This window comes from Dysidea avara, chromosome 5 (genome assembly GCF_963678975.1).
Source record: "Dysidea avara chromosome 5, odDysAvar1.4, whole genome shotgun sequence".
Classification (NCBI taxonomy): Eukaryota; Metazoa; Porifera; class Demospongiae; order Dictyoceratida; family Dysideidae; genus Dysidea; species Dysidea avara.
In genome coordinates, this window is record NC_089276.1 from 35,888,422 (window position 1) to 35,910,522 (window position 22,101).

General features: G+C 37.9%; 1 protein-coding gene across 11 annotated transcripts in view; it reads right to left on the minus strand.

The window, feature by feature from the left end:
• LOC136255659 (basement membrane-specific heparan sulfate proteoglycan core protein-like) overlaps positions 1-22,101 on the minus strand; it is a 47,560-nt gene that overhangs the window by 5,854 nt on the left and 19,605 nt on the right. For 3 of the 11 annotated variants that reach the window (XM_066048473.1, XM_066048464.1, XM_066048465.1), the window contains exons 5-14: positions 21,818-22,078; positions 19,697-19,963; positions 18,153-18,419; positions 17,843-18,103; positions 15,143-15,409; positions 10,917-11,183; positions 10,608-10,868; positions 8,159-8,425; positions 6,646-6,912; positions 6,337-6,597 (exon numbers count right to left, since the gene is read on the minus strand). In XM_066048473.1, coding sequence (XP_065904545.1) covers positions 6,337-6,597; positions 6,646-6,912; positions 8,159-8,425; positions 10,608-10,868; positions 10,917-11,183; positions 15,143-15,409; positions 17,843-18,103; positions 18,153-18,419; positions 19,697-19,963; positions 21,818-22,078 — 2,646 coding nt within the window. The remainder of the gene's footprint in view (positions 1-6,336; positions 6,598-6,645; positions 6,913-8,158; positions 8,426-10,607; positions 10,869-10,916; positions 11,184-15,142; positions 15,410-17,842; positions 18,104-18,152; positions 18,420-19,696; positions 19,964-21,817; positions 22,079-22,101) is intronic. The other 8 variants (XM_066048467.1, XM_066048470.1, XM_066048466.1 and 5 more) reach the window with 8 other exon arrangements.

The following is a 22,101-nucleotide window of genomic DNA, read 5'->3' on the forward strand; positions in this document are numbered from 1 at the left end:
ATATAAGTCATGAGATATGACATTCCGAAGTTGCAATTTTTCCATGCATTGTCAATGAGAAGGGCAATAGTTGTCCCTTCTCGGTAATCACACAAATCATGGGATTTAAAGAATGTCATATCTTATGATCTATATACATTATCCGTTTAAAACTTGGAAAAATTATTGTTGACATTCACACCTACAAATTATGTAAAATTGAGATATATGTACTTTTGAATTTTTGGTTTTTGCATGCATTGAAAAACCTGATTTTTGTGATTGCCCAGAAGGGGCAACTGTAGCCCTCTCACATAGATATGTATGGGAAAATCACAAATTTCAAATTGTCATATCTTATGACATATATATGCTATCCTTTCAAAATTTGGAGAAGTTACTTTAGACATTATCACCTAAAAATAATGGAAAATTCAGGTTGCTAGGGGCAACAGTTATTATTATATGCTATAAAGCCTTATTATGGAATTTGTCCATTTAGTTAATCTTCAACTGCTAAACCCACAACATGGTGCACTCATGCTATAAAGATATAAACAATAAGAGATCTCCATAGTTTGTAAACTTTATAATACCACGTTAAAGAAATAACAGTACCAGATGCAGGAAGTTATAATTGTGTGACAAAAAGGTGTGCCTCTATTATAATACCAATTACTTACAACCAAAGTAACTGTTCTACTTAATTTCTCAGTTCTATACAGTCATACACATTAAGAACAATAAATATGTGAAGCTATGTATGTATCCTACAATTAATCCACCTATTTTAACAACTGTAGGCAGCATGTAAAATTATGGACAGTTTTTGTTTGGTTCTCAACACACGAAGTCATGACATGCCATACTTATGAATCAATTAATGTCTTGCACAGTGAATGCAAAAGAAATGGATATAAAGGAGGGAAAATGTAAGTCCATAATGTACTGCCTATGCTTTGTATGTACTGCGGTATTCTATAAGGCATGTGTCTGACTGAAGCAATATGATCTAACCGCATAGGCGGCGGAAAGGGGGGGGGGGCTAGGGGGCTGAAGCCCCCCCTCAGAATGATATCACACCGAAATTATCTTTCTTGGAGTGGGACTGAAAACCGTGATAAAGATCGAGATAATCTAATAGAGCAGTCACTCTAATAAAGTAGTCAGTGTGTAGCGAGCTATGTAAGGATTTTTATGTAGTTTATCAGCTAAAAATGGTAGCTGATGAGGTGGAAAGCTCTTGTCAGTTGGTTGTGACCTTTTTTTTTTTTTTTTTTTTTGGTCTCACCTTACCAAACTATAGAAGTAAGTCTGAGTCAGCCCAGCCCCCCCTCATATCAACTACTTGCTCCGCCGCTGTCTAACCGTGAAAAAATCAAGCTCATGGTGTTATAGTTAATTACTATAGTTAGTTGGTAAGTCAGTCAGTTGGTTGGTCAGTCAGTCAGCTGGTAGTTCAGTCAGTCACTAGAAGATTTCAAAATTTTCTATTGTAATCATTCATTTTGGATCGCACTGAAGGCACATTTGAAATTGTTTGTAACTAGTCAGTACTGCCAAAGGTTCCGTGAAGTTATTGTGAGGTTGAATTCTAGTCGATATTTGTCATGGAAGTATCCCTATTTTGCAGATCATGCAAAAGTAGAGATCACCATATTTATTGTACAGTAAACAAAGTAAGAGGTGGCATGAGGACATACATAAAGGTCAGTGTTATTCATATAACCACAATTCTCTAGGAATATAGCATGCTTTTTAGTCATCTTATTCAGAGTATTCATCTTGAGGACACTTACTGCTCACAAGCTTTAAGCCATTAGATTGTGTGCATGCAATCTGTTTCTGATTCTGAAGTTCTCTCAACACAAGTACACACACACGCACGCACGCACACACACACACACACACGCATGCACACACACGCGCGTAGCACTTTCACACCTCAGATCAAAGGGGCCCACCCAAGCTACATTTTGTATATAGCCCAGCTAGTTGGGCTACATACAAAATGTACACCGGGCTATATCTGGGCAGTGATTATATAGACCCGGAATCGATTATGGGGATCGATTAATACTCATGTGATTAGTATACATGACTTAGATTTTGCCATGAAAACCACTCAGATGGAGAGCATTTTGTATTCGTTGCTACTTTACGAGTTGAAAAACATTGGGCTAAGGTGATGCCCATGCTAGAGCTATTACATGTGCAACAAAATAATTACCGTATAGCACAAAATGTTGGCGGGAGAAAATTTTGGCGAATTCATCACTCTGAAATCATTGGCGAAAAAAAAAGTTGGCGAATAGTAAAACCTTTTTAATTCTATTTACAGCGCATAAGCGACCTCGTGGCTGCGTTATGTCCGACGGACCGGTAACTTCGGCGTTCTCCTTCGTAATAGAGTCGATGATTCGTGGCTACCATGAATACATGGTTGTATGGGAGAATCCAGTCTATGGGGAAATTCTCGTTTGTCATCGTGAAGTTGGAAATGCACATGACACTCACGCTGTAGCAGTAAAGAAAGTGATCGGCGACGATTTAAAAGTTGTTGGGCATATTCCTCGAAGAATTTCTTCGATATGCTCCATTTTTTTGAGGCGTGGTGGTGAGATCAAGTGCACAGTAAATGGTGGACGTCGCTACTCGTTGGACTTACTACAGGGGGGTCTAGAAATACCGTGCCTTTTGACGTTTATTGCATCAACATCAGCAGAGGGGATGAAGACAAAGAAACTGATTGAACTCTCATGCAGTTCTGAGAAGTTAACTAATCAGCGTCGGTCTACAGCAGAAGTAGCCAGTCAGCAGTGTCAACCTACGACAGGAGTAGCTTCTCAGCAGTGTCAGCCTACAGCAGGAGCTGTCAGTCAGCAACCTCGACCTATGGCAGGAGTAGCTAAACAGCAGTGTCAGCCTAATGCAGGACTAGCTACTCAAAACTCTCAACCTATGGAAGAAGCAGCTCTACTACCAGTAATGTGTGATCAAAACAAAGATGATGTAATCAATGTTTCTGATAACGAAAGTGATATTGCATCAGAATTGTCCCCACCTAAGAAGAAGACAAGGAACTATGATGTGGAATCTATAATTATGGGAGATGAACTGTCAGACCTCACAATAAATTATGCACAAGAGATACTTAAGTTGCAATTTAAAGAGCTAAATGGCTTTCATTCAACTCTTTCACAAGGCAAGGTAGTACAATGGTCACAAAATGAAGTAAAGGATAAAGTCCAAATTATCTTTTGTTCAACTCGGTATCACTGGATTGTTGCATCCACCGTCAATTGTAAGAGTGGTGAGGTTAAGATTTATGATTCTCTGTTTAACACTGCTGACGAAGAAACAAAGAAAATCATTCAGGCTTTGTTTCAGATAAAGGAAAGTGTTGCCGTTAAGTTTGTGCGCTGTCAAAAGCAGAAGGGATCAAAGGATTGTGGAGTATTTAGCATAGCATTTGCAACAGCAATTGCCTTCAAGGTAAATACTCGCAAACTGAAGTTTGACCAACAACTAATGAGATCCCACTTGGTGAAGTGCTTAGATAATAAGCAGATGTCACCATTTCCTTTATGAATTGTTAAACTTTCTACTTGTGTGATTATTCATTATTGATTCATGTAAATACATGTACAGTGACATTCATATTTACAATAATATTCATTAACTGTCACCAAAATTAATGCTAATTATTGTCATAACTGTTCCTACCAATTAATGCCTTCTACAATAACATGAACACTACCAGCTATATAGCAAAATTTGGAAATATTTCAGCTATGTCATCAAGGCAACTAACAATTCCAGCTTCTTTAAAGCCATTACGGATGATGTCTGGCTTTGCTTTTAGATGATCGTACAATTTGACCATCCACTTCACACTTAAAGGCTTAACAGCACTCAACTTCAAATTGACTGGCTTTCTTTCTGCTGGCTCTTGCTTCAATTGAGCACACACTTGTTTGGCATACCACCTTTGAAATTCTCGTCGTAAAAAATCCTTGGCTGATTTATTAACACTGAGGTCAAGAGGCTGTAATCTGTCAGTACAGTTAGCAGGTATAAGAATGACATTGATGTTGTTATCATCTAAAAACGTGAGTAAATGTTGTGTGATTTGAGCCTTAAAATTATCAAATATGAGCAAGGCTGGGTAATCATCAGGAAGCTTCAAATCTTTTCTCTTCTGACTAAAGTAAGGAATAACAATTTGAAGAAAATATTCTTTCATGGTGCGCTCATTAGACCAATGGTTTTCTGTGTAAGTTATGTTCCACTGAGGTGGAAATTCATACTGTGGGAGACAACGAGGTGTTTTCCCTTGGTATATTACCTGTGGTGGCAAAAAATTCCCTGTGTATGTACCAGCAAACACAGCCGTTATCTGTCGTTTGTCATCCTTTGCAATGATTTCTACATGATTCACTCCTTCCTTTTCCATTGTCCATGGCATCACTGGAATGTAATGTATGCCGGTTTGGTCGAAATTCACTATCATATCTCCGGGGATCTCATCCATGCAGACAGTGTTCTTGACTTCCAACCAAAATTCCTCCTTCAAACTTTCAAAATCTTCAACAGTTTCCTTTCCTGAGGTAGTGGCCCTTCTTTTCACATACCCCATTCGCTTAAGTAGATACTTAGCCCATGCAGTAGTCAATTGAATCTTGCTCTTCGAATCATGGTTCATGAGAATGCCTTCTGCAGCTGCAATAACAAATTCTGTGTTTACTGCTGAACTTGCTTCTCTCATATGTTTGATATAGGCCTGGACTTCTTTGTCTAACTCATCACCAATCAGTAGAGGTCTTCCTTGCTTCTTACGAGGCAAAGTTTGAACTTCCTCAGGCATTTCATCATCACTTGAATCCTTCGAATTCTGCTCTTCCAATTCGGGTACTTTATCTAGGTAAAGATGCTTCAACCTTCGCACGGTGGTTTCCGTCAAACGAAGATCACGATATTTCCTTTTAAAATACCTAATAGAAGCTGTGACGCCATGATGCGCGGCTCTTTTGCCGATTTGAAATCGCTGGCCTGGAGTCATATAAAGATAGGGTTTCCTCGAACGAGAAAGTGTTCCACCTGCCGCTACTGACTGACTTTCAACAATCTTAGAGACTCTGGCATTCGCAGCTTGTATGGACGACGACGGTACTTTACCACAAAGTGGTCCATTTGGGTCTGGTAGGCCTGTTGAAGTAGAACTCTTCTTAACCCGAGAAAAGTAATTCAGAATCGACATCCTGCTTTCTTCTCGGTTCGGTTGCACGCTCTAGCGTGTTCCTCACGAGACTGTACACATGATTCAAGAACGATGGTTTAAAAAGTTGGCGGAAAATAAATTGGCGAATCCATCCAATTCGCCAAATTCGCCAAAATTTTATCCCGCCAACATTTTGTGCTATACGGTATATGAAAATAGTTGATGTCTGTATACAATGGAATAATAATTATTATACATAGGGAGATATGTGGCATTAAAGAAATAACCTAACCTAAATTATTATTGTAGAGCTACTCTTCACAACTGCATAAGCACATGACCATCAATGGTGAGTGGACAAAAAAAGTATTACGTATACCATCAGAGAATAGCTGAACAATTCACATAGAGTCTTCAGCTTTAATACAGGGCTAAGACCTTGTAATGTACTTAGAAGAGATATGTATGGGCAACTGTTGAAGTGTCTAGCCTTGCATTGAGCTGTGGGATAATGAAATTTCTGGTATTTCGATAATGCTACTCCTAATCACGATACTTGTATAAATGCCAATATAAAACAATTATTATAAATTTACTCTAAGTCAGCACTAATTATAATGGAAAATCTGCATCAGGAAAATACCTGGAAATTGTTACAAGAAAATAGTGATATAGATGACTATTGTATTGCAGATTGCATGGTTTCCTGTAGTATGCGGAAAATTATTATCACAATAATGAAAACTGCCATGATAATGATAATTGCATCGATACCTACCAATTATCTTAATCATAACACAACCCTACTTACATTCCAGCTGACCACTTGCATTCCAAGGCCCTAAAATATTCACAGTAGCTGGCACATGTCATTCCATGCAGCCTAAACAACTGAGTGGCATATGGCTATATGTGACGTAAATGAGTGTAGTGTATTGGTCTAGCTGTTTATTTGTTGTGAATTTAAATGGCGTGTGTTCGCTTGTGTGTGTGTGTGTGCATGTGTGTGCGTGCGTGTGTGTGTGTGTGTGTGTATCTACTTGGGTAGATCAACAATTTTTTAAACATTTGGCACATACTTGGTAAGTTTGACACATGAAGTCAACTACATTTAATGCAATATTCTTTCGTCTTACTTGTAACAACAAGTTCTGCAGAGGACATATCACTGTCTCCATACTGGTTCTTAACAATACACTGATATGAACCCCCTTCTTTTCCAGTTATATTGTTAAGGTTGAGAGCGTCTCCAGTTTCTCCATTCATCTCTTCTCCATTATGTTGCCACTGGTAAGTGAAGTTCTCTACTCCAACGCCACTCACTGTAGTAGTAAACTTGGCAGATTGCATAGTACCTACACTCTGACTGGATGGTTGTACTTTCAATTTTGGCAGACCTGTACACCAGCATAATAAAATTAAGTGTGACTTGTTAACTTACATACCAGTAACTGTTAGTTGAACAGTATCTGATGTAACACTACCTCCATCATTACTAATTGTACAAGAGTAGGTATTATCATCAGATGACCTCACATCTGGGATCACCAGAGTATTGGTGTTTATACCAGTCACTTTACTAGGAAATGATCCTGATCCAATTGTCCATTGGTACTTCACATCATCACCAGTAGCAGAACATGTGAATGTGGCAGTTTGTGTGAGGTCTACACTTTGTGGTGATGGAGGTGTTGTAAATATTGGAGCTGTGACTAAATGGGATATACAGTAGGTTGTGTACAAATGAGCTATCATGAATCTGACACCAACAAGTTATTTATTAACGGCTAAGGATGCCGTATGGCACCCTTATGTTATTAGAATTTTCTTCTACATCATGGCATCCCCAGACAGTAATTGCAATACATAGAATATGCACATAATAAACCATATTCAATTGGTTACCTCAAATATACATGTATTCACCGCATTTGAATAGTGGTCGTGTTACAGAACTCTGAATAACAGCATAAACATCTCCCTTGAATAGCCATTATTATATAGACTCTTTGCAGGTGAACTGCTGCCATAGCAACATCCACCATCTTGGAGTACAACCCAAGTTTGCAATCCTGATAGCATTGGTTAGTAAAACAGTACCAGTAAGTAGAGTTGCTTCTTCTGCAGTCTATGGCAAAGGCTGACCAGGATAAACCTATGTTCCCTCCTATGCTATCAGGGTTGCAAAACGGGTTGTACTCCAAGATGGTGGATGTTGCTATGGCATCAGCTCACTAGTAAAGGGTCTATAAAAGTGTTGCTCTAAGAAGCTATGTAACTGCATACCCTTAGTTTAGAAGGAATAGACATTATCTTGTAGTACGTATTAATCATTTAATAGTAAAGGAATAGAATGTTGTTCTATAATGTGTATCTGGAGGCTATACCTTTATTCCTTTTTAGTGCTCATCACAATGCGTAAAGTGTGAAGTAAATATCTAGCTTTCTTATAACAATGATATACTGAATCAATGAAACACATAACAGTTGTTTAATGGCTATAAACACTACCTTTGAATACCGATGGTGGTTTCCTTTCCTAAATATCACATACTTTTCCTACTACGTAGGCCAATAACCACAGTGTTTAAAAATTAACCAAGTAATTATGGTATATCATCTTGCCAAAACCTTGTATAGTTTGCACTTGAGATGTTTTGTAGAAATTGTAATTTAATGTTATAGCTTGCTAAGGCTTGTAGTGCTCATATGCTTTTATGGTGGGCCTTCACTCAGGTACATAATACACCCTGATTGCCTTTGTAGGTCACGGTCAAAGAAAATTTGTGAACCAATATTAAGCATCTAATAGTAAAAGAGCTATGTTTTCACAAAAAGGATTATTGCTCATAATGCTGAAACCCAAATATAACAAGCCCTTGATCAAGATACTCTAATAAAACAGTCACGTACGTAGACATGCGCATCAAAGTAAGGGTGATGTATTAAAATACTTACCAGTAACTGTTAGTTGAACAGGATCTGATGTAACACTACCTCCATCATTACTAATTGTACAAGAGTAGGTGTTATCATCAGATGACCTCACATCTGGGATCACCAGGGTATTGGTGTTTATACCAGTCACTTTACTAGGAAATGATCCTGATCCAATTGACCATTGGTACTTCACATCATCACCAGTAGCAGAACATGTGAATGTGGCAGTTTGTGTGAGGTCTACACTTTGTGGTGATGGTGGTGTTGTAAATGTTGGAGCTGTGACTAAATGGGATATACAGTAGGTTGTGTACAAATGTTATTATGAATAGAATTATTTATCTTGACATAATTATGGTAGTGTGTTCAAGGAAGCTGATGTGCTACACTAGTGTGTTAACAAAAATAATAACAAGCTTCACAGGCTAACTGTAGCTTCCTGGCAGGTCCCTGGATAGTAATTAAAAGTTATAATCAAAGATTTCCATGACAGTGTAACTCCATGCTCCCCTAGCAGTTGTTACAGATGTAGGGAAGTCCATATGTACCAAGCATTACCCACATTTTTTGTGACTTGATCTGGAAAAAAAATGTTCTTATTGCTGGTTTTATTTCTCACCATGAACACAAAGCTACATACATAAGTACATTATCAAATTTCACTGTCAAAATCATCCTGGTTTGAGTAGTCTGCTTTTGCTGGTTACTTTTCTCAAAAGTTGTATGAGTGCTCTCTAGGGCATTAATGAAACTCTGGTCAACCTGAGGATGGCTGTGTGTGACTGTGTAGCTCTGTAGTGGTAAAAAAAAGACCTGTGCAGTAAATTTCCTTTCATTCTAGCCAGTTTTGAAACATGAATGTTCTACAATTTGGCCTAATTCATCCCTACACGTTTTGTAAACAACCTGTTTCCTTTCCCTCCACCCACTACTACCCCTATTAGAGCTCGCCTGATATAGTCCACCTTGAGTTAAAAACTATCTAAAATAGCAGGAAACTTAGCTGTTGGATACTTGTACAATGGATACTCTGGAAGGTAAGGAATTGGTGTAAAATTTGTGAAAATTTTGTACATATAGTTTCAACCATTGTTGAGCTACAACTCACTTAATACTTAAACCAGAATTTCATGATACATTTAATAGGTGATAAGACCAGTTTTCCCAGAGACAGTCACATTTTCCCTTACACTTATTTGTTAATTTTTTAAATTTATAACTGAATCAACACATACTGCATCAAAAGAATGGATGATATTGGTCAGACATACTATTAAACTTCATTGAGTGACTTAACCATATACCCTGACTGAAAATGATGTAACTATTCTGTTTCTACCTGCTATTAAGCATACAAATGAAGAACAGTATGAAAAGCATCTCTACAATCAATTCAGTTATTACGGAAATTGCTATTGTTATATGACAGCCCTGACTATCAATTACTGAGAATTAAAGTGGTCATTCTGCTTCATTTTCAGGTATGTTCTACCCACCACACAGTGTTGCAAATGAAGCACAAGAAGCACCTCTGCAATCACTCCAGTCACTATGGAGAGAATTCTCATGACAGCCAGTTGCACTAAAGCCATCACACAGTACTGTGAAGTTAAAACCTATGGAGAAAGACGTGGGGCACAAATAGGGACCCGCCGATTATGCTGGCATAATTTTGAGCATAATAGGTACCTAAAAGCATTGAGCATAATGCCAGCATAATAGGTTAAATATTTGTACGATAGTGTAAATTCTTGCTGGAAAAATGACAATTGCAAAATAAGATCGATATACTCTAATAGAGCAGTCAGTAACTCTAATAGAACAATCATCAAACTGACTTTTCTATTAGAGTATATCGATCTTGTCTCTTACATGCAGGCATGCAGCAAGAATTTATTATTTGTGTTCCAGCCACTCTTTTTCTTTCTATATAGTGTTAAACTAGTAGCAAAGCATATGAACTAAGGCATGAACATTGAGCATAATCAAGCATAATAGGTAAATATTGAGCATTAATTTAAGCATAATAGGTGAATTTTTGAGCAGTGCAGCATAGCATAATAGGTAAAATTATGAGCATAATCGGCGGGTCCCTAGGCACAAAGGACAATAAAGGTAAGTCCATGATGCATGCATTGTACTGTAGCTACTGTAGTTTGTGAAAAGGCACATCTCAGGCCAAAACAATTGAGCAGTGAAGATATCAAGCCCATAATAGTGTTAACAATCATAGCATCAGTAATTTAATTACAAGGGGTGTAGCTAGTACGCTAGCAAATTTTTTAATTTCATGCTAAAGGCATTTTGGGACTTGGTTATGCCTAACCAATATCGTCAAGCTGTTGTTAAGGAAAAGTGAGGCTGGTTTTTTGGTGATATTTTTGGGTAAGAAATTTCAAACTTCCATAATCACTACCATACAATACGATTAGATAAAATAATAATTTAGTTCATTTTTTCCTCTTACTTGTAATTACAAGTTCTGCAGAGGACACATCACTGTCTCCATACTGGTTCTTAACAATACACTGATATAAACCACCTTCTTTCCCAGTTATATGGTTAAGGTTGAGAGTGTCTCCAGTTTCTCCATTCATCTCTTCTCCATTATGTTGCCACCGGTAAGTGAAGTTCTCTACTCCAATGCCACTCACTATAGTAGTAAACTTGGTGGACTGTGTAGTACTAACACTCTGACTGGATGGCAGTACACTTAATTTTGGCAGACCTGTTTAGCAATGTAATAAAATAAAGTGTGACCTGTTAACTTACATACCAGTAACTGTTAGCTGAACATGATCTGATGTAACACTACCTCCATCATTACTAATTGTACAAGAGTAGGTGTTATCATCAGATGACCTCACATCTGGGATCACCAGGGTATTGGTGTTTATACCAGTCACTTTACTAGGAAATGATCCTGATCCAATTGTCCATTGGTACTTCATATCATCGCCAGTAGCAGAACATTTGAATGTGGCAGTTTGTGTGAGGTCTACACTTTGTGGTGATGGTGGTGTTGTAAATGTTGGAGCTGTGACTAAATGGAAAATATACTGTTAAAATTGAGATGGTACCACAACACTTTTATATATATATCTAAATTGTGTACAAATTGTATCATGAATTTTATATCAACAAAATTAATGTTATTTTGTGATTAGAATTTTCTTCTATGTCGTGGCATCTCCAGATAGTCATTGCAATGTATGGAATTTGTAGATAATAGGTTCAATTGGTTAAATATCGCATCTCAAATGTACCTGTAGTCACCGCATTTGAATAGTGGCTATGGTACTTTAACTAACAACATAAATACCTCTCTTGAATAATTACAGTAGCTTTTATATCAATGTGTCGTTCTAAGGAGGTCTAAATAACTGCTTCCCATTAGTTTAGAAGGAACAGACAATTATCTTGTAGTACGTATTATGTTAATGGTAAAGGAAAAGAATGTTGTTCTATAATGTGTATCTGGACCTTTATTCTTTCTTAGTGCACATCACAATGTAGAACATGAAGTAAGCATCTAGTTTATGATATACATACTGAATTGTTGGAACACATAACAGTTGTTTAATTAGTATATAAGCACCACCCTTGAATACTGGCCATCCTTGAATGATGGTTTCCTTTCCTAATATACCACATCAATTTCTCACACTAGGCCAACAGCTTGTTTAAATGGTATATAATCGTTTTGTCAAAACTTTGTATAATTTGCACTAGGGATAGTTTGTATAAATTGTAATTAGTGTAATTGTTTGATTGTGGCTCGCTCAGGCTTGTAGCACATATTTTAAACTTTTATAGTGGGTCTTCACTCAGCTGGTCACATAACGTAAGCAACCAAGCAGCAGAACGTTTATTTCTGCTGTGCTCCCTTCTTTACAGAACATTGCTGGAGCACGATTCTTGGCAGAGGTATTCCACTTGACTTTGTCTTCCTGTGTATCAAGCTCGGTTTCAAAATGTGTTTCTCCTAACCAGTAACAGGTGAAAATGTGAAAAGTTGAAGTAACCGTTTATTGGAACCATGACTCAATCACCGGAACTCCATAGGCTTGCATGTTTCAAATAACAGACAATAGTCCAATGACTGGTCATGGCCTCGTGCTGGAACCTCAAAAAAACTGAAAACTCTTGTATATTTATGAAGGTCTAACCGACATCCATGCAAAATTTCAGCACATCAGATCATGTATTGTATGAGCTACATTTATTTTTGTAAAAATGCACACGTACATTGCTTGATGGTTATTTAAGGGCTCTACAGTATTTAAGTGGAACAATCAGCAATTGTAAATCCTTTTCTTGGTTCTGTTCTTGATCTCTTGGTGGTTTCTAATTTTAATTTTAATTTTTTTGTTATGCAAGATTCAGGATATGAGTGTAATGCATATCAAGTTAACATACAGTTCATAAATTACTAAATGAACATAAGTTAGGAGAATATATTTACTGTGTAGAGTTCTATATTCGAACAGCTGTGGGTAAGAAGGAGTGATAGTAGGTGTTTCTTTTAGCAGGAATAGTCATAAATCTCATTTGATGACCTCTTGTCCTAGTGAAACTTCTATGAAGATGATTGGAAAAGTCAGCTGAAACAATATTGTTGATGATTTTGTAGAACATGATAATGGTGGACTTTGTTCTCCTGTATTCAAGGGATTCCCATTTTAAATGGTTAATCATGTTGGTTGTGCTAGAATAATTATCTGTAATAATCGATCTAGCAGCCTTAAGTTGTACCATTTCAATCTTGTCTATATTAGATTTGTGAATGGTGACCAAACAAGAGAGGCATACTCCAAGATGGGTACAGCATATTAATTAAAAAGCAAGTCAAGAAAAAAAAGCAAGTCATTCTTGGAAATGCACACAGCTCATCTAGTAGTGTGCTATTCAATGTTCCCCAAGGGGTCCTGTCTTGTTCATAATATACAATAATGACCTACCTTTCTCTATATCCTCCAAGATTTGCTTGCATGCTGATGATGTAATAATTAACAGAGCTATCCTTTTATTATATTATTATATTTTATAATTGTAAGACTCATATGCATGAGCATAGTACAAATTAAATTAGAATGTAAGTAAATAATTATGTAAGTAAATTAATTAAGTATAAGTGATTAAATAATTGAAGAGATCACTGGTGTACAAGTGTAGAGAATCAATGTAGAGTTGGTGCATTGACAGTGACACTTGGTAAAGCATTCCACTGAGGGATTACTTGTGGAAAAAAGCTGAACTTGTAGCTATTAACTGTCGAAGATATTGTAACAAATCTTTTGCAAGTGAAGGTGCTACAATATTGCAAGAAGACTTAAATGCTCTAGTCAACTGGGCTGAAATCTGCATAATATTATGCCTCTCAACCTGAACAAATGCGGACACCTAGCTACAACTAACTACGTACAAGATCAGGGACTACCCCATTTGTGAAGTTACTTCAGCAAAATATTTAAGGGCTACAATCAGCCAAAATGTTTTGTAGGGAGAGCATGGTGGAATACTTGAAGTCCGGTCATAGCAATGAATATTAGGTTTCTTATGCTTCTCAACAGTTGGCTAGATGGTAGTACACTACTTTGGACTACATTCTCACAAATCTGTGCCTTCACTACAGCCGCCATGTCATCTTAGACTACGCCAGTTCAACTGGCAAGTTTCACACTGGCTGTATCATGCTTTTCTGTGGAAGTTTCAGTGATAACTGGTACTGATCATGCCTTGGCTTGTTTCTTTTATTGTTTGGTCCTGTTAAGTAGAAATTAACAGTGGACTGTCATGAGCTTTCAAAGCGATGAAGAGAAAGCACCATTGATGGTACAGGCTGAAATCACTTCTAAAAACAGCCCCAAATATACAGTATGGAACAGCGTTGAAACCGGGTCACTACTGCTGACCCAGATGACCCACTGACCCGGATTGCTCAGACCAACATTTGACCCGGATTAATTAAAGCCAAGGTGTGCGATAAGAGCTATGTTTCGGGCGAGGTTTCGGGCAGTCTTGAGCAAACGAGACTACGTTTTGAACGTTTGATTTGTGTTGAGTAAACGAGTAGTTATGTGATAACTAAGCCGGTAAGTTTATAATTTAAAATCAGTCAGTGGGTTTTGGTTCCACGTAGCTAATGCGAGTTTACAGACAGCAATTGGGTGTGGCTTCGTGCATACCCAGTATTACAATTTCCCAATATATTGAAATGGGTGTGGCTCACAAAAGTACTTTTCCTGCTGCAAGACTTGACTATATACAACTCTTACAATAATCGATTAGTGGGCGTGGCTACACGTAAGCTTGCAGACAGCCAACGGACACAGTTTCATGCTACAGACTGCACTTACTACTAAATGGACGTGGCCGAGCATATGTTTGTAACGTGATAAGTGGGCGTGGCTCACGAAAGAGCTACGCGATAGCGTTTATAAGTTTCCACGTCGTCAAATGAACAATTTTGTTTCTCACGTGATCCAATCTGGGTCAGACCTGGATAATTTAGATGACCCGGAGAAAATGTGACCCGGTTGACCCGACCCGGTTGACCCGACCCGGTTTCAATGCTAGTATGGAAGTTACATGAACTGTCAACCTTTGTCCATTCCTTTATCAGTAGGATAACAACCTTTAACAAAATAACACACTCTTTGTCAACCATGCCACTTCTTTGTACCATGGAATTCCACTGTTTTTATTTGTATAACACCCTTCCGATAATTGAAGTATGAGTTTCTGGTAATCGAGCCCATTCGACACATGGTACATTGCTTACGCTACATACTATGACTGCCTTTGTATTTGGCATACCAAACAAGGTCAAAGATAATTTGAATAAGTAACAGTGTTTTCACAAAAAGGATACTACAATGCTGAAACCCAACAAATGTAACAAGCCCTTGATCAAGATACTCTAATAGAATAGTCACGCATGTAGACATGCACATCAAAGTAAATAAAATTAAAGGATGATGTACGTATTAAAATACTTACCAGTAACTGTTAGTTGAACAGGATCTGATGTAACACTACCTCCATCATTACTAATTGCACAAGAGTAGGTGTTATCATCAGATGACCTCACATCTGGGATCACCAGGGTATTGGTGTTTATACCAGTCACTTTACTAGGAAATGATCCTGATCCAATTGACCATTGGTACTTCACATCAACACCAGTAGCAGAACATGTGAATGTGGCAGTTTGTGTGAGGTCTACACTTTGTGGTGACGGAGGTGTTGTAAATGTTGGAGCTGTGACTATATGGGAAATAGGTTGTGTACAAATGTTATAATGAATACAATTTTATATCTAGACACATGGTAGCGTGTTCAAGGAAGCTGATGTGCTACACTAGTGTATTAATAACAAGAACAATAATAACAAGCTTCTGTAGCTTCCTGGTAGGCCCCTGGATAGTACAGTAATCAACAGTTAATAATTACACATTTTCATGAATACATAACTCCATGCTGCCTTACCCAAATGGAGCAGGTTTTACAGTAGATATGAACGCTAGGTAGGGAGTCCATATGTGACCAAATTTGACTAAACAAGGCTTCCACACACATCCACTTTTATGACTTTGAAGTACCATAACTCAATGTAGTAGTATGTCATTAGTTTCAAATTTTGATCTGGTATTCTACTGTGCTATTGAAGGACTCTGTGAAACTTTTAGGCCAATAGCTTGCTGAGTAGTCAAGTTACAGCTGGTTAAAGACAGAAAATTGGATGTGTGTGGAAGCCTTGTTTTGTAAAATTATATGCGCCAAGTTTCAGCAACATAACTCCTGTTTTTCCAATATGTGAATGGATCTGGAAAAATAGTCTTATTGCCCATGACAGCAGGTTTGTTTCTCACCATGAACACAAAACTATGTGCATGAATACACTATCAAATTTCACTGTCAAAACCACCCAGGCTTGGGTGATCTGCTTTTGCTGGCTGCTTTCCTCAAGAGCCGTATGAGCAGTCTAGGGCCACCCTGAGGATGGCTGTATGTGACTGTACAGCTCTGTAGTGGTAAACAAAGACCAGTGCTGTAAATTTCCTTTAATTTTAGCCAGTTTTGAGACCGCAATGGCTGATAATTTGGTCTAATTCATCCCTACGTGTTTTGTAAGCAACCTCTTTTTCTCCCCTCCATCCACTACCATCCCTATTTGAGCTAGCCTAGTACAGTCCACCTTGAGATAAAACTATCTAAAATAATGGGAAACTTAGCTGTTGACACTTGTACAGTGGATACACTGGAAGGTAAGGAATTGGTGTAAAAACTTGTGAAAATTTGGTACACGTACAGTAGCTTGAGTTACAACACTTAAACCGGAATTTCTTGATACATTCAAATATGTGATAAGACCAGTTTTCGAGACAGTCACATTTTCCTTACAATTACTTTTTCAAATTTTCCATAATTTATGACTGGTGAACCAACATATAGAACGTCAAAGGAAAGAATGTCTCAGACATACTATTAAACTTCACCGAGTGACTTTACATGCACCCTGACTATAAATTCCTGAAAGTGATGTGACTATTCTGTTTTGTTTTCAGCTACTCATTATTAAGCATACAAATGAAGAACAGTATGAAAAGCATCTCTACAAATAATCCAGCCACTACGGAAATTGCTATTGTTATAAACAACAGCCCTTACTATCAATTACTGAGAACTATAGTAGCCATTCTGCTTCATTTTCAGGTATGTTCTATACATCACACAGTGTTACAAATGAAGAACAGTACAAGAAGCACCTCTGCAATTGATCCACTCATCTACGTATGGACAATTCTCATGACAGCCAGTTGCACTGAAGCCATCACACGTTACCTCGAATTAAAACCTATGGAGAAAGAAGTGGGGCACAAAGGAGGACAGAGGTAAGTCCATGATGCATGCACTATACTGCTGCAGTTTGGAAAAAAGCACATCTCATGTCAAAGCAACATTGAACAGTGAAGAAATCAAGACCATATCGTTAACCATAGTAGCATCAGTTAGTTACAGGGGGTGTAGTTAGTAAGTTAGCAGGAAATTTTTTCCATAGAAACTTGTTGGAAAGCAGGGCCGCCCACAGGGGGGGGGGGGGGGGGGCAACTGGGGCATTTTGCCCCGGGCCCCAGCCTGAAAGGGGCCCCCTGAATACCTGTTTAAAAGATCGATATACTCTAATAGAGCAGTCAGATCTAAATACTCTAATAGAGCAGTCACAGTATTCTTCAGAGGAGCAGTGTAGCAAGCTTATAGATAAGGAGATATGGTTGGTGCTGGGTAGTTATTGTCATTGCCAGCAGGTTGTGACCTTTTTTTTTCTTTTTTTTTTGGTCTTCACCTTACAACTTGGGTGAAGGGCCCCACTTTAACTCTTTGCCCTGGGCCCCTTAATTTCTCTGGGCGGCCCTGTTGGAAAGTTTTGGAGACACTGTGAAGGCATGGTTATGCCTAACCAATACGGCCAAGCTGTAGCTACTGCACTTTGCAAAAAAGCACATCTCAAGCCAAAGCAACATTTAACAGTGAAGAATTTATATTGGACTTGGTTATGTCAAACTGATACTGACGAAAAGTGAGGCTGGGTTTTTGGGTGATCTTTTTGGGCAAGAAATCTCAAACCTCCATAATCCCTATACCATACAGTAGTGTATGATATTACTCTTATAATGTAATGTACTTCTTTCCCCTTACTTGTAACAACAAGTTCTGCAGAGGACACATCACTGTCACCATACTGGTTCTTAACAATACACTGATATAAACCCCCTTCTTTCCCAGTAATATGGTTAAGATTGAGAGTGTCTCCAGTTTCTCCATTCATCACTTCTCCATTATGTTGCCACTGGTAAGTGAAGTTCTCTACTCCAATGCCACTCACTGTAGTAGTAAACGTGATGGACTGTGTAGTACTAACACTCTGACTGGATGGCAGTACACTTAATTTTGGCAGACCTGTTTAGCAATGTAATAAAATAAAAGCGTGACCTGCTAACTTACATACCAGTAACTGTTAGCTGAACATGATCTGATGTAACACTACCTCCATCATTACTAATTGTACAAGAGTAGGTGTTATCATCAGATGACCTCACATCTGGGATCACCAGGGTATTGGTGTTTATACCTGTCACTTTACTAGGACATGATCCTGATCCAATTGTCCATTGGTACTTCACATCATCACCAGTAGCGGAACATGTGAATGTGGCAGTTTGTGTGAGGTCTACACTTTGTGGTGATGGTGGTGTTGTAAATGTTGGAGCTGTGACTAAATGGGAAAAAGGTTGTGTACAAATGAGCTATCATGAATTTGACACCAACAAGTTATTTATTAACGGCTAAGGATGCTGTATGGCACCCTTATGTTATTAAAATTTTCTTCTACATCATGGCATCCCCAGGCAAAACATAGAATATGTGCATAACATACCATATTCAATTGGTTAATTACCTCAAATATACATGTATTCACTGCATTTGAATAGTGGTTGTGTTACAGTACTCTGAATAACAGCATAAACATCTCCCTTGAATAGCCATTATTATATATACCCTTTGCAGGTGAACTGCTGCCATAGCAACATCCACCATCTTGGAGTAGAACCTGATTCTGCAATCCTGATAGTGTTGGTTTCTATAAATGTAAAACAGTACCAGTAAGTAGAGCTGCTTCTTCTGCATTCTACTGCAAAGGTTTACCAGGATAAACCTATGCTCTCTCCTACGCTATCAGGGTTGCAAAACGGGTTGTACTCCAAGATGGCAGATGTTGCTATGCAGCTCATCTGCAAAGGGTATATAGAAGTGTTGCATGCTCTAAGAAGCTACGTAACTGCATACCCTTAGTTTAGAAGGAATAGAAAATTATCTTGTAGTACAATAGTACAGTAATAGAATGTTGTTCTATAATGTCTATCTGGAGGCTATACCTTTATTCCTCTTTAGTGCTCATCACAGTGTGTAAAATATGAAGTAAATATCTAGCTTTCTTATAACAATAATATACTGAATCAATGAAACACATAACAGTTGTTTAATGGCTAAACACTACCTTTGAATACCGATGGTGGTTTCCTTTCCTAAATATCACATACTTTTCCTACTAGGCCAATAGCCACAGTGTTTAAACATTAACTAAGTACGTAATTATGGTATATCATCTTGCCAAAACCTTGTAGTTTGCACTTGAGATGTTTTGTAGAAATTGTAGTTTAATGTATTTGAATATTATAGCTTGCTAAGGCTTGTAGTGCTCATATGCTTTTATAGTGGGTCTTCACTCAGGTGGTTGCATAATATACTCTGACTGCCTTTGTATTAGGTACGGTCAAAGAAAATTAATTTGTGAACCAATATTAAGTATCTAATAGTAAAAGAGCTATGCTTTCACAAAAAGGATTATCGCCATCAAACTATATAATAATTTATGCTGAAACCCAACAAATGTAACAAGCCCTTGATCAAGATACTCTAATAGAACAGTCACGCATGTAGACATGCACATCAAAGTAATAAAATTAAAGGGTGATGTATTAACTTACTTACCAGTAACTGTTAGTTGAACAGGATCTGATGTAACACTACCTCCATCATTACTAATTGTACAAGAGTAGGTGTTATCATCAGATGACCTCACATCTGGGATCACCAGGGTATTGGTGTTTATACCAGTCACTTTACTAGGAAATGATCCTGATCCAATTGTCCATTGGTACTTCACATCATCACCAGTAGCAGAACATGTGAATGTGGCAGTTTGTGTGAGGTCTACACTTTGTGGTGATGGTGGTGTTGTAAATGTTGGAGCTGTGACTAAATGGGAAATAGGTTGAGCACAAATGTTATAATGAATACAATTTTATATCTAGACACATGGTAGCGTGTTCAAGGAAGCTGATGTGCTACACTAGTGTGCTAATAACAAGAACAATAATAACAAGCTTCACAAGCTAAATGTATAGCTTCCTGGTAGGCCCCTGGATAGTACAGTAATCAACAATTAATAATTAAACATTTTCATGAATACATAACGTACTCCATGCTCCCTTACCCAAATGGAGCAGTTTTTACAATGGATATAACCCCTATGTAGGGAAGTCCATATATGCACAAAATTTCAGTAACATAACTCCTGTTATTTCAATATGTGACTGGGTCTGGGAAAATGGTCTTATTGCCCACAACAGCAGGGTTTGTTTCTCACCATGAACACAAAACTATGTGCATGAATAAATTATCAAATTTCACTATCAAAACCACCCAGGCTTGGGAGATCTGTTTTTGCTGGCTGCTTTCCCCAAGAGCCGTATGAGCAGTCTAGGGCCACCCTGAGGATGGCTGTATATGACTGTACAGCTCTGTAGTGGTAAACAAAGACCTGTGCTGTAAATTTCCTTTCATTTTAGCCAGTTTTGAGACCTCAATGGCCTATAATTTAGCCTAATTCATCCCTAAGCATTTTGTAAGCAACCTCGTTCTCCTTCCATCCACTACCACCCCTATTTGAGCTCACCTAATACAGTCCACCTTGAGATAAAACTATCTAAAACAGTGGGAAACTTAGCCATTACTTGTACAGTGGATACACTGGAAGGTAAGGAATTGGTGTAAAACTTGTGAAAATTTTATACACGTACAGTAGCTTGAGCTACAACACTTAAACCAGAATTTCTCGATACATTCAAATATGTGATAAGACCAGTTTTCGAGACAGTCATATTTTCCCTTACACATATTATTTCACTTTTTGTTACATAATTTATGACTGGTGAACCAACACATAGCACATCAAAGGAAAGAATGTGTCAGACATACTATTAAACTTCATCGAGTGACTTTACATGCACCCTGACTATCAATTCCTGTGACTATTCTGTTTTGTTTTCAGCTTTGTTCCATCCAATATTAAGCATACTAATGAAGAACACTATGAACAGCAATTCTACAAATAATCCAGGAATTGCAATTGTTATAAACGACAGCCCTTACTATCAATTACTGAGAATTAAAGTGACCATTCTGCTTCATTTTCAGGTATGTCCTATCCACCACACAGTGACGTACAAGAAGTACCTCTGCAATCTATCCACTCATCTATGGACAATTCTCATGACAGCCAGTTGCACTGAAGCCATCACACATTACCACGAATTAAAACCTATGAGAAAGAAGTGTGGCACAAAGGAGGACAGAGGTAAGTCCATGATGGATGCATTGTAGTTGCTGTAATTTGCAAAAAAGCACATCTCATGCCAAAGCAATTGAGCAGTGAAGAAATCAAACCCATAGCGTTAACCATAGTAGCATCAGTTAGCCAGTTAGTTACAGGGGGTGTAATTAATAAGTTAGCACAAAATCGGAAATTTTTCGACAGAAACTTGTTGGAAAGTTTTGGAGACACTGTGAAGGCATGGTTATGCCTAATTGATACTGCCAAGCCATAGCTACTGCACTTCGCAAAATAAGGCCAAAGCAACATTTAACAGTGAAGAGATTATTTTAGGACTTGGTTATGTCTAACTAATACTGCCAAGCTGTTGTTAATGAAATAGGAGGCTGGTTTTTGGATGATATTTTTGGGCAAGATATTGCAAACCTCCATAATCCCCAGTACTACCATACTGTATGATATTATTCTTATAATTTAATGCACTTCTTTCTCCTTACTTGTAACTACAAGTTCTGCAGAGGACACATCACTGTCTCCATACTGGTTCTTAACAATACACTGATATAAACCCCCTTCTTTCCCAGTTATATGGTTAAGGTTGAGAGTGTCTCCAGTTTCTCCATTCATCTCTTCTCCATTATGTTGCCACTGGTAAGTGAAGTTCTCTACTCCAATGCCACTCGCTGTAGTAGTAAACTTGGAGGACTGTGTAGTATTAACACTCTGACTGGATGGCAGTACGTTTAATTTTGGCAGACCTGTTTAGCAATGTAATAAAATA